We start from the raw sequence: 13,645 nt of genomic DNA, 5'->3' as shown, positions 1-13,645 counted from the left end.
CCTGTTTCTGAAATTGAGCAATTCTTTGGTGATATGTTGTTGTTGTGAAATGACCAAAATTTTTGCTTTCTCTTTTCATTCGTTGTACCGTTGCTTTCAAAATGTGCGTGAGCTTTAATTATATGTACACAACAGTGCGAAATGATCGCAACTGCTGATAATAACGTTTTCGGAAGTTAAGTTGCAAAAATTTGTTTGAGATATTTATTATAAGTATGTAATTGTTCAAATAAGTGGAATTAATTTAAATATTTCGACATTGATTAGTTAAAATGCCTCATGAAACCAGTTTGACAGACCCTGAGCAAGGCATCATTAAAGGAATGCATGATAGCGGTGCGAATATAACCAATATCGCAAAAAAAATAAACTGACACCGGAACTGCATCTCTAATTACCTAAAAAATTTAAGCTAATATGGTACAATTCGACGAAGTTGGCGAAAAAGCAACATTGATTTGCGTTGCAAACGGCAAATACAAGGACTTGCTGTGGTTGATTTAATGAGTAGCGAAAAAATTTAAGGTCATATGGGTCTCCAAATAACTGACAGTCGAATAGTGCAAAGAACTCATAAAAATCCATTACTGAAACATACCCCCATGGTGCCTAAACCCAAGCCTTCACAGCGACACTTGAAGGCTCGCATGGAGTTTGCAAATAAGTACCGTTTTTGATGCTAAGAATGGCATAACGTAATTTTTAGTAATGAAAAGAAGTTCAATCTAGATGGCCCTGATAGTTGCAAAAGATATTGGAGAGATATGCGCCAGGATCGGCGATCCTGTTTTAAGCGAGGGTTTGGCGGTGGCAGTGGGATGGTATGGGCTGCGTTCTGCCATAGGGGAAAGCCATATAAGTGCTACATCTCTACCTTAATGAATATTCAAATGTATGTGGGTTTCCTGTAGAGTGAGTTAATAGAATTTGGTGGCAATTTATAAAGCGACGACAGGACTTTTCAGTAGCACAATGCTTCAACACACACAGTTTAGGTCACCAAATCCATTTTTACGGGGCGAAAAATGCCTGTATTGGACTGGTCCGCCTTAAGTCCGGGCCTAAAACCGATTGAGATCCTCTGGGGTATCGTCTCTGACAAAGTGTTCAAGAACGGTACACAGTTTGAGACAGCAAGGACCTTAAAAAGGCAATAAACAAAGAATAGGCCAATATTGATCCAGCCCACCTTAAGTCCTTGGTGGATTAGATGCCATCCCGACTTAATTCCGTAATACAGAATAATGGTAATAATATTGGCTATTAATATCACATATATCGGGTGATTTTTTAAGAGCTTGTTCATGACATGACATTTACTTTTTGAAGATAATTTCATTTAAATGTTGACCGCGGCTGCGTCTTAGGTGGTCCATTCGGAAAGTCCAATTTTGGGCAACTTTTTCGAGCATTTCGGCCGGAATAGCCCGAATTTCTTCGGAAATGTTGTCTTCCAAAGCTGGAATAGTTGCTGGCTTATTTCTGTAGACTTTAGACTTGACGTAGCCCCACAAAAAATAGTCTAAAGGCGTTAAATCGCATGATCTTGGTGGCCAACTTACGGGTCCATTTCTTGAGATGAATTGTTCTCCGAAGTTTTCCCTCAAAATGCCCATAGAATCGCGAGCTGTGTGGCATGTAGCGCCATCTTGTTGAAACCACATGTCAACCAAGTTCAGTTCTTCCATTTTTGGCAACAAAAAGTTTGTTAGCATCGAACGATAGCGATCGCCATTCACCGTAACGTTGCGTCCAACAGCATCTTTGAAAAAAAAAATACGGTCCAATGATTCCACCAGCGTACAAACCACACCAAACAGTGCATTTTTCGGGATGCATGGGCAGTTGGCCACCAAGATCATGTTTAACGCCTTTAGACTATTTTTTGTGGGGCTACGTCAAGTCTAAAGTCTACAGAAATAAGCCAGCAACTATTCCAGCTTTGGAAGACAACATTTCGGGCTATTCCGGCCGAAATGCTCGAAAAAGTTGCCCAAAATTGGACTTTCCGAATGGACCACCTAAGACGCAGCCGCGGTCAACATTTAAATGAAATTATCTTCAAAAAGTAAATGTCATGAACCAATCTAACGTTTCAAATAAAGAACCGATGAGATTTGCAAATTTTATGCGTTTTTTTTAAAAAAGTTATCAAGCTCTTAAAAAATCATACAAAATCACTAAAAATATTAAAAAAACAAGTAAGGAAGGGCTAAGTTCGGGTGTCACCGAACATTTTATACTCTCGCATGGTAAAGTGATAATCGAGATTTCATAATACGTCATTTACATATTTTTTAAATACCGTATTTTTGTAAAGTTTTATTCCGCTATCATCATTGGTTCCTAATGTTTATACTCGTATTATACAGAAAAGGCATCAGATGGAATTCAAAATAGCGTTATATTGGAAGAAGGCGTGGTTGTGAACCGATTTCTCCCATATTTCGTACATGTCATCAGGGTGTTAAGAAAAAATTATATACCGAATTTCATTGAAATCGGTCTAGTAGCTCCTGAGATATGGTTCTTGGTCCATAAGTGGGCGGCGCCACGCCCATTTTCAATTTTTAAAAAAAGCCTGGATGCAGCTTCCTTCTGCCACTTCTTCCGTGAAATTTAGGTGTTCTGACGTTTTTTGTTAGTCGGTTAACGCACTTTTAGTGATTTTCAACATAACCTTTGTATGGGAGGTGGGCGTGGTTATTATCCGATTTCTTCCATTTTTGAACTGTATATGGAAATGCCTGAAGAAAACGACTCCGTAGACATTGGTTGACATAGCTATAGTAGTTTCCGAGATATGTACAAAAAACTTAGTAGGGGCGGGGCCACGCCCACTTTTCCAAAAAAAATTGCGTCCAAATATGCCCCTCCCTAATGCGATCCTTTGTGCCAAATTTCACTTTAATAACTTTATTTATGGCTTAGTTATGACACTTTATAGGTTTTCGGTTTCCGCCATTTTGTGGGCGTGGCAGTTAGCCGATTTTGCCCATCTTCGAACTTAACCTTCTTATGGAGCCAAGGAATACGTGTACCAAGTTTCATCATGATATCTCAATTTTTACTCAAGTTACAGCTTGCACGGACGGACGGACAGACGGACGGACGGACAGACAGACATCCGGATTTCGACTCTACTCGTCGCCCTGATCACTTTGGTATATATAACCCTATATCTGACTCTTTTAGTTTTAGGACTTACAAACAACCGTTATGTGAACAAAACTATAATACTCTCGTTAGCAACATTGTTGCGAGAGTATAATAAAATACCAAAAAACTTTAGTACTAAGACTATTTTTATACTCTCGCAACAATGTTGCTAACGAGAGTATTATAGTTTTGTTCACATAACGGTTGTTTGTAAGTCCTAAAACTAAAAGAGTCAGATATAGGGTTATATATACCAAAGTGATCAGGGCGACGAGTAGAGTCGAAATCCGGATGTCCGTCCGTCCGTCTGTCCGTCTGTCCGTCCGTCTGTCCGTCCGTCCGTGCAAGCTGTAACTTGAGTAAAAATTGAGATATCATGATGAAACTTGGTACACGTATTCCTTGGCTCCATAAGAAGGTTAAGTTCGAAGATGGGCAAAATTGGCCCACTGCCACGCCCACAAAATGGCGGAAACCGAAAACCTATAAAGTGTCATAACTAAGCCATAAATAAAGATATTAAAGTGAAATTTGGCACAAAGGATCGCATTAGGGAGGGACATATTTGGAAGTAATTTTTTTGGAAAAGTGGGCGTGGCCCCGCCCCCTACTAAGTTTTTTGTACATATCTCGGAAACTATTATAGCTATGTCAACCAAACTCTACAGAGTCGTTTTCTTCAGGTATTTCCATATACAGTTCAAAAATGGAAGAAATCGGATAATAACCACGCCCACCTCCCATACAAAGGTTATGTTCAAAATCACTAAAAGTGCGTTAACCGACTAACAAAAAACGTCAGAAACACTAAATTTTACGGAAGAAGTGGCAGAAGGAAGCTGCCCCCAGGCTTTTTTTAAAAATTGAAAATGGGCGTGGCGCCGCCCACTTATGGACCAAGAAGCATATCTCAGGAGCTACTAGACCGATTTCAATGAAATTCGGTATATAATATTTTCTTAACACCCTGATGACATGTACGAAATATGGCTGAAATCGGTTCACAACCACGCCTTCTTCCAATATAAAGCTATTTTGAATTCCATCTGATGCCTTCTTTGTATAATACGAGTATAAACATTAGGAACCAATGATGATAGCGGAATAAAACTTTACACAAATACGGTATTTGAAAAATATGTAAATGACGGATAATGAAATCTCGATTATCACTTTACCATGCGAGAGTATAAAATGTTCGGTGACACCCGAACTTAGCCCTTCCTTACTTGTTTTGATTTAACTTCCTTATTACATATATTTGAAATTTGTTACCACTTTATGTTTTTATTTTGTAAACTTTATCTGTAAATAAAACCACATTCCCAAAATTTCGATATCAGCTTTTGTACTTTTTTAATTAAGAAAATACATGATGCACATATAATTATTTGTTTGAGGTATATTTTGTTGCCTTCAAAGTAATCTCCACCAGATGTAACATAATTATGCCAACGAATTTTCAAGTTCTCGAAACACTTTTCGTAATGAAAACGGGTTCCTGGGAGCATATCAATTTGGGGAACAATAAAAATTTCACTGAGCCAAATCTGATGAATACGGGGGTATTGATTGGGTGTTTGGATTCAAATTCTGTCACAATCGTGGCCGTTTTCGACAGATGTTCTTACGTAAACGCCTCAAAACGGCCAAATAATAATGATTGACCGTCTGTCCCTCCAAAATAAATTCATGTTGCACTAAACCACGCAACCACTACCACGCAAACAACAATCAGCATCACCTTGATTTTTGAGCGGCTTTGGCATGGTTTTTTGGTTTCGACTCCTCTCCAATCAGATGATTGTTGACCTGTTTGTATGTTAAACTCATTAGCCCATATCCCGTCGGCAGTTAAAATGCTCTCCATGAATGTAGTATCGGAAATCGCGCGATCAAGCATGTCCAAAGAGATCGTTTTAAGGTACTCTTTTTGAAAAAAAAATCAGCTTTATCGAGACGAGTCGACAAGAACGCGTTTCAAACCGAAAATATCCACCAAAATTGTTCAAGCGAATTCGGGAGTGATGCCGAGCTTTCTTGCCATCTCACTAATAAGAGGTCGAAGTTCGAACAGAATATCATTTACCCGGGGAATTTAATAACAATTTATTTTTGATTCATTATTTCTTTCAATGTTTAATGAAAATCAGAGAGCATTTTCTTCTACTAACTATACGTCATAATGGCAAAAATACATCTCGCTAGAGTTAATGAGCTTGATCTTAATATAATATAAATACTTCAGACAAAAAATGCAGTATTAAAACTGAGTGAGTCTGCAATTTACAATATTTATTTAAAATATTATATGTATCTTTACAAAATGTCAAGTATCGTAGTTTTGCTTGGTAATTTCTCAAAAGAATTTTATAAAAATATATGAATCTTACATATTTGTGTTGTCCGTTTTTCAATTCTATATAATTTTATGTGTGAATCTTGACTACAACCAAGGCAATCTTGGCAATTGCTTTCAAATTTAATAAAGTCTATGTTTAAAGTTAAAAATCTGAGTTAAATATCAGATTAGTGTAAATGTAAGTGTATGCAAAAGGATTACTTTCTTAATTTATTAAAACGCATCGGACCATAGAATTTCAGTACTTGTCTTAATCTAAAAAAAGGCTCCAAATATTGTAGGCCACAGTGAAATAATCAATAATGAAAACATTACCACGAATATGAGTAAAATCAAAATGACAACCACCAGATTTAAACTGCCATCAAATCCGCATTTGAGTCTCTTTAAAGCTGATCAAATATTTCAAACAATTTCACAACAATAACTAGAACATGAGCAAACATCCGCTCGTTTATCTAAGTAAATATGCGAAAAATAAGCAAAGAGTGTGGAGAAATCAAGGCGGCAGCAAGCAAACGAAGCAGAAGAGTTAAGACATATCAGCCGGAAAGTAAGCATGCCTATTTAGTAGTATTTATATAACAAAAAATAGCAGGAGTTACACAAAACCCAGCGACAATCGGTATTTGCAGTGAGTAGCTATCGTCAACAACTGTCGTTGTCACCGTCCCACCTTCCTCGCCGCGCGTTGGAAGCACGAGAGTGTAAAAATATTTTGTTAGTCAGAGGAAAAGAGATTTATAAAAACAGAAATAAACATGCGACATGACAGCGGATATGTGTGAACGTATTTACATTACTAAGCTGGCACATACACACCCACACGTACTTAGCCAAGCACACAAGCGCAAACACGTGGATAAGTGCACTTGTGCGGCAAATGTCAAAAAATGATTTTCGTAAAGGCAAGTGTCGACAAAGGACCAATTCAAGTTTGAATTGGCATTGAATGCGTGCAGACATCTATGCATATAAGCATTTAGATATTTGGATTTGAAGAAAGTCCCCTCGTTCCATACGCGCAATGCGTGTCTAAGATTTGGTTCTTCAACACACACTCATACATTTCTATATATGCATTTAGAGAGCATAGCAAAATGTATGAACTGTGTAAATACGAGACACATGTTCTTACGTACATTTGCCAGTATTTGTATGTCACTTAGCAAACAAATGTCGTTTATAAAATGAACAATTGAATTTGGCGAAATGACACAACCTTTGTAATGTTTACATTTTTTCATATCGCTGCACTCGTCTAAGCGAGTATTCAAGTTTTTAGACATGTGTGTACTTGAAAAGTGTGAGTGTGTTTGATGTCTTATTTGTTCCAGCTTCTTGTCGCATATTTTTGCTTTAGATTGAGTGACACATATTTCAACTTAACTTTTTATTTTTGTTCAGTTTTTAGTCACTTCTTGGAGAACACATGGAAGGAGACATGAAAGTAGAATGTAGGTAGAAATAACGTGAATGTATACATAAAAGACTAAAAGTCTTTTTCATCATAAGAGCAATTAAAGGGTCTGTCGAGTTAGTTTATTAAACTTATAATTGTCTTTTAAGAAATCTGTAGATATTAATATAAGGTTAAAGTCAGAGTCAAGTGATATCCCAACTGGAATTAATATACCTTGAGCAATACAGTTTTCAAGTGGGGATAGTGAATTATCATAAGTTTGAGAGAATGCGGCGTACGTAGTTTGTATTGAAATAATTGGCAATAAAAGCCCATAGTTTTACTGAGAAAAAGTGCTGAGAATAGACCAAATACTATAGATGAAACGTTAAAATAGTTGTAAAATGACAGAAAAATGTATAAAATTTAGCATAATTTATAGCTTAACCTATCATAAAGATGAAAATGACACAAATACGAAATTAATAATATATATAACAATAATCCATACACACCTCCGCTGGGAATGTATAGCCATCCACACTATGCTCTGAGCCAAACTGATCATGTAATCCGTAGTGTATATGAATCTCATGAAATCGATATCTATATGATAATGGCCCACCGGATATGTTAACTGGCGTTTGCATGCCATCATAGTTCGCAACCGTCTCGTTGCCAGCGGTGAAAATAACACTATGACCGGTATTGCTGATTAGACCACTTATCTGTAAAGCAGAAATTGAAACAAAAGAAAAAAGCGGTATCAGTATCTTGCATTATAAAATTTTTTTCAAAATATATAAGCTTTTTGGCTTCATACTTACTCTATGTTTATCGATATGCAGAGGTCTCAGATTGGGATCGAATAATAAGCGTTGTGGTTCTAGGTTCACCGGTGATTGTCGACGCCCTTTATTACAGAGCGACCACTCTGGGTTGATAAGACCCCAAAAAGCAGGACCTGAAATTACACAGATCGAAAAAAGTAAAGCATAGTAGTAAACATACTAAGCAAAATATAGTTTTTTTCCATTTCAGTTTAACTGAGGTATAATTTTTTTTTACTTATAAAAAATTTCAGGTTTTTATTGTAGTTCTATTGAAATACAAAGTCTGTCGCAAAAGAAACATATAAACATTTATTCAAAGTAGTTTCCTTGTGCTTCGATATAGCGTTTAGCCGGGTCAATTAGCATTTCAAATGAGTGTTTAAGGTCATTTTTATACTCTCGCAACAATGTTGCTAACGAGAGTATTATAGTTTTGTTCACATAACGGTTGTTTGTAAGTCCTAAAACTAAAAGAGTCAGATATAGGGTTATATATACCAAAGTGATCAGGGCGACGAGTAGAGTCGAAATCCGGATGTCTGTCTGTCCGTCCGTCCAACTGTCCGTCCGTCTGTCCGTCCGTCCGTGCAAGCTGTAACTTGAGTAAAAATTGAGATATCATGATGAAACTTGGTACACGTATTCCTTGGCTCCATAAGAAGGTTAAGTTCGAAGATGGGCAAAATCGGCCCACTGCCACGCCCACAAAATGGCGGAAACCGAAAACCTATAAAGTGTCATAACTAAGCCATAAATAAAGATATTAAAGTGAAATTTGGCACAAAGGATCGCATTAGGGAGGGACATATTTGGAAGTAATTTTTTTGGAAAAGTGGGCGTGGCCCCGCCCCCTACTAAGTTTTTTGTACATATCTCGGAAACTATTATAGCTATGTCAACCAAACTCTACAGAGTCGTTTTCTTCAGGTATTTCCATATACAGTTCAAAAATGGAAGAAATCGGATAATAACCACGCCCACCTCCCATACAAAGGTTATGTTCAAAATCACTAAAAGTGCGTTAACCGACTAACAAAAAACGTCAGAAACACTAAATTTTACGGAAGAAGTGGCAGAAGGAAGCTGCCCCCAGGCTTTTTTTAAAAATTGAAAATGGGCGTGGCGCCGCCCACTTATGGACCAAGAAGCATATCTCAGGAGCTACTAGACCGATTTCAATGAAATTCGGTATATAATCTTTTCTTAACACCCTGATGACATGTACGAAATATGGCTGAAATCGGTTCACAACCACGCCTTCTTCCAATATAAAGCTATTTTGAATTCCATCTGATGCCTTCTTTGTATAATACGAGTATAAAATGTTCGGTGACACCCGAGAGTATAAAATGTTCGAACTTAGCCCTTCCTTACTTGTTCGGAATGCTCTTGAGAATATCGGTCGTCGCCTTTTGGATAGGTGAAATGTCCTGAAACCAGTGTCTTTTCATGGGCAAATGAAGTTTTCCAAATACGTAAAAATCACAGGGTGCCAGATCAGGTGAGTAGGGTGAGTGATTAATGGTTAATATGGAGTTTTTTTGTCAAAAAATCAGTGACAAGCGTCGACCGATGACACGGCGCATAATCGTGCAACAGGCGCCAGGACCCTGCCTCACGGTATTGTGGTCGAGCACGACGAATGCGTGACAAAAGACGTTTCATAACACCAAGATAAAACACACCATTAATCGTTTGGCCAGGTGGGACGAACTCTCGGTGTACAATACCCTCGGAATAGTAAAAACAAATCAGCATTGTTTTTATTTTTGACTTCTAAATATGACCGACTTCTGATCGTCACAGAGGTCCTCACGACCTTCTTGGAATCGCTTAAACCACTCATGCACATTACTACGGGATAGGCACTGATCACCATAAACTTTTTTCATCATTTGAAATGTTTCAGTAAACGTTTTCCCAAGTTTAAAACCAAATTTAATATTTGCTCTTTGTTCAAAATGCATTTTACGACCGATGACCAAAAGCTGCTGCCACTTTTTGATCGATAACATCGATTGTAGTTATCCAATTGTCTTAAATTTTTACGAAATATCAACAAGAGATCAAACTTTTTATTTCATATACCCACCAATAGGTGCCGCCACCAGAAACAGTTATATTTAAAAAAATCTGTTTCTTTTGCGACAGACCTTGTATTTTAATCCGTATAAAATTTGAATATCTAAAAAATATATTATATTCTAATTGTGATTAGGTCCTTCCTTTTAATAAAACGTGGCCTCACAATTTTTTTTTTTTGGATTGGTATAAATTGTAATTCGAACTCAAGGTTCAAAAATGTAGAATTTAGTAAAACTTTTAAGAAATATTTCACAAAATAATTTTAGTTGATAATTTTGCTTAATTATATAGACATTATGGACAATAAACTAATGCCAACCTCGGTTTGAAGGGGCTCAGTGCAATATCACAAATATTTTAATTTTGTCGATATTAATTATAAAATTAATGAAATATACTGTCCGTTCAACAATATATTAAAAATGATAATTACTCATTCGCCGCTTATAACCCCTTTATTATATTATTATTACTCATACGCCATGTACGATTCTCAATTTTATATTATAACTAGCTGACCACGCAACCGTTGTCCTGCAAGAAATTAAGTGTTTTGAAATGAAAAGAAAGTTGAATTTATATTGTGTTGAAAATGATTTATTTGCGGTTTTTTTACATTTTTTTAATGTAGCGCAGCTTGAAACAAAATTTTTGGTTTCTTTTCTGGTGCGTAAATGTACAAAGAAGATGAGTTTCCAACTCGTGAACACGCCACGTATATCTGGCCGTGTGAAAAATATAGCATTTCCAGATTTATGCCACACTCTTCTAGCGACTATCTTTGTGACCTGTTCATTGTCATCGCAAATACAATTTTCCCTCGAAACTGAAACGTTTGAACTGAAATGGCTGTCCCCTAGTATTTGATAACTGCGTCACAATCACTCGGGTTCCATTACACAGTTTCGGCGCATGAAGATTGTGAAACATAATAATGAGAGATCCAACTTTGCGACGCAAATGATACTGCGGCATACCAAGCCTCTCGAAAGAATTTTGAAATTCCACTGCATAATTCACGGCTTCGTCTTCATTGTCTAGACGAGAGTTATATGCCTAAAATTTTTTCAACTTATAACTAAAATTAGCAATAATTCGAATTTTTCTCGCCGTAAAAACCATCTTTGAACTTAAACGACCATTTAAAAAAAGAATTGGCCAAATTGGTCCAGGCGTTGTTGAGTTATGCGCTTAGCAACACATTTTGCGATTCATTTTTATACTCTCGCAACAAAGTTGCTAAGGAGAGTATTATAGTTTTGTTCACATAACGGTTGTTTGTATGTCCTAAAACTAAAAGAGTCAGATATAGGGTTATATATACCAAAGTGATCAGGGTGACGAGTAGAGTTGAAATCCGGATGTCTGTCTGTCCGTCCGTCCGTCTGTCCGTCCGCCCGTGCAAGCTATAACTTGAGTAAAAATTGAGATATCATGATGAAACTTGGTACACGTATTTCTTGTCTCCATAAGAAGGTTAAGTTCGAAGATGGGCAAAATCGGCCTACTGCCACGCCCACAAAATGGCGAAAACCGAAAACCTATAGTGTCATAACTAAGCCGTAAATAAAGATATTAAAGTGAAATTTGGCACAAAGGATCGCATTAGGGAGAGGCATATTTGGACGTAATTTTTTGGAAAAGTGGGAGTGGCCACGCCCCCTCCTAAGTTTTTTGTACATATCTCGGAAACTACTATAGCTATGTCAACCAAACTCTACAGAGTCGTTTCTTCAGGCATTTCCACATACAGTTCAAAAATGGAGGAAATCGGATTATAACCACGCCCACCTCCCATACAAAGGTTATGTTGAAAATCACTAAAAGTGCGTTAACCGACTAACAAAAAACGTCAGAAACACCAAATTTTACGGAAGAAATGGTAAAAGGAAGCTGCACCCAGGCTTTTTTAAAAATTGAAAACGGGAGTGGCGTCGCCCACTTATGGACCAAAAACCATATCTCAGGAACTACTTTACCGATTTCAATGAAATTCAGTATATAATATTTTCTTAACACCCTGATGACATGCACGAAATATTGGGGAAATCGGTTAACAACCACGCTTTCTTCCAATATAACGCTATTTTGAATTCCATCTGATGCCTTCTCTGTATAATATATACATTAGGAACCAATGATGATAGCGGAATAAAACTTTACACAAATACGGTATTTGAAAAATATGTAAATGACGGATAATGAAATCTCGATTATCACTTTATCGTGCGAGAGTATAAAATGTTCGGTGACACCCGAACTTAGCCCTTCCTTTCTTGTTATATATAAGATTACTCATGCGCCTCATACATCCAATGTATAAAGATATAATGTATAAAGATATAGTTACTCATACGCCATGTAATTACTTATCAAGTTATAATTACTCATACGCCCCGTACTTCATCTAAATGTAGAAAATTTTATTAAAACCAATAACTCATTTATTACAAATGCATAAAGTTCAGAAGAGCAGTATTTTATTACGTAGTCTCTTGAAAAATAAAACATAACAACTTGCAATAAAATAGTTAACAGAAAAGTGTAAATAATGACTTTGTAGTAAAGAAATGATAGAGTAAGTAACTGCAACTTTTGAATGTTTCGGGCAAATATAAAACTAAGTTGTGTTTGTAAATAAAGGTAACAATGAAGAATAACAAAAAACAAATAAAGCTGCAGTAAATGGAAACCACGCATTCAAAAGGAAGCAACCGGTTTGCTTGTGCAAACTGAAAGTAAAAAAAACTAAGTAAATAAATAAAAAATAAAACACAAAATAAGTAAATAAAAAAATCTTTTGCTAAACTAAAAAATCTTGGAAAGTAAAAGTTTTGGTGAAGAAAAGTAAATAAGTAGAATTGGTTGGTGTAAAGGGAGCAGCTGATGAAATTCAAGTTGATATGAAAATGAATTTATATAATATATTTTGAAATGCATACATAACAGATTTCTAGACATATAAAAATGTATTATGAAAGTACAATGCGGGGAAATATTTTATTTAGTGGAAGATTGATTTGTCTAATCAAAATTCAAAATTTATATAGATATTTCAAACAAGTTGGTACGTTAATATGTGACATAATTCGTTGATGTGTATAGGATTTGACGAAACCTATTCCAATTTTGATTCAAGTTGTGAGTTGCTGCTAGAGATGTCGATTTAACCCTGTCCAAAGCCATCAAGGCACTCATGATATGCTGACGCCTAGCCGGCACATCATGGGGCTACAAGCCAGGTATCATAAGATAGCTGCATACCATGATCGTAAGGTCTAAGGCAACGCAGTATTCGGTAAGCCTTTAACTATCGAAGCTGCAAAGGATCGCCTATATATGCGCTTCAGGGGCAATGTGCACTTTCCCAACCACAGCATAAGTTGAAGTGCAAAGCCTCTACATTACTATCTATCTATCTATCTAGAGATATCTCAGATATGATTGTTATTGCTAAACATGGAAAAAATGGAATTTCTAACCGAAATTAGAACGAATTCTACCCATTACGATCAAGTTTGTAAATAATTGACGTGTTAGTGGAAAACATTAAACGACAAATTAAGAAATTTAAAAATAAATCTTTCATTGTATGGCTAAAATAACTCAATATTCCACATAAGAGATATACATTCAGCAGACATAAATATTTTCGATCACAAAAATAGAAAAAGTGAATCCTGGAAGGAGGTTATTCACCTTCATATATCTTCTAAGGATAAACTGGAAATATATACGTTTTTTGTTAAAAATACAATTTATTAGTCAATAAAATTACCACAGCAGGACTCTTTAACCAATCTG

At 36.3% G+C, this 13,645-nt stretch overlaps 1 protein-coding gene across 1 annotated transcript in view; it reads right to left on the bottom strand.

Moving 5' to 3' along the window:
* Window positions 1–13,645, bottom strand: part of LOC126758794 (carbonic anhydrase-related protein 10) — a 171,246-nt gene that overhangs the window by 44,714 nt on the left and 112,887 nt on the right. The window contains exons 4-5 of the mRNA XM_050473176.1: window positions 7,751–7,887; window positions 7,439–7,651 (exon numbers count right to left, since the gene is read on the bottom strand). Of these exons, the coding sequence (XP_050329133.1) occupies window positions 7,439–7,651; window positions 7,751–7,887 (350 nt within the window). The remainder of the gene's footprint in view (window positions 1–7,438; window positions 7,652–7,750; window positions 7,888–13,645) is intronic.

This window comes from Bactrocera neohumeralis, chromosome 5, assembly GCF_024586455.1.
Source record: "Bactrocera neohumeralis isolate Rockhampton chromosome 5, APGP_CSIRO_Bneo_wtdbg2-racon-allhic-juicebox.fasta_v2, whole genome shotgun sequence".
Lineage (NCBI taxonomy): Eukaryota > Metazoa > Arthropoda > Insecta > Diptera > Tephritidae > Bactrocera > Bactrocera neohumeralis.
Note: the sequence above shows the minus strand (reverse complement) of the source record. Positions and strands in the feature narration are given on the sequence as shown.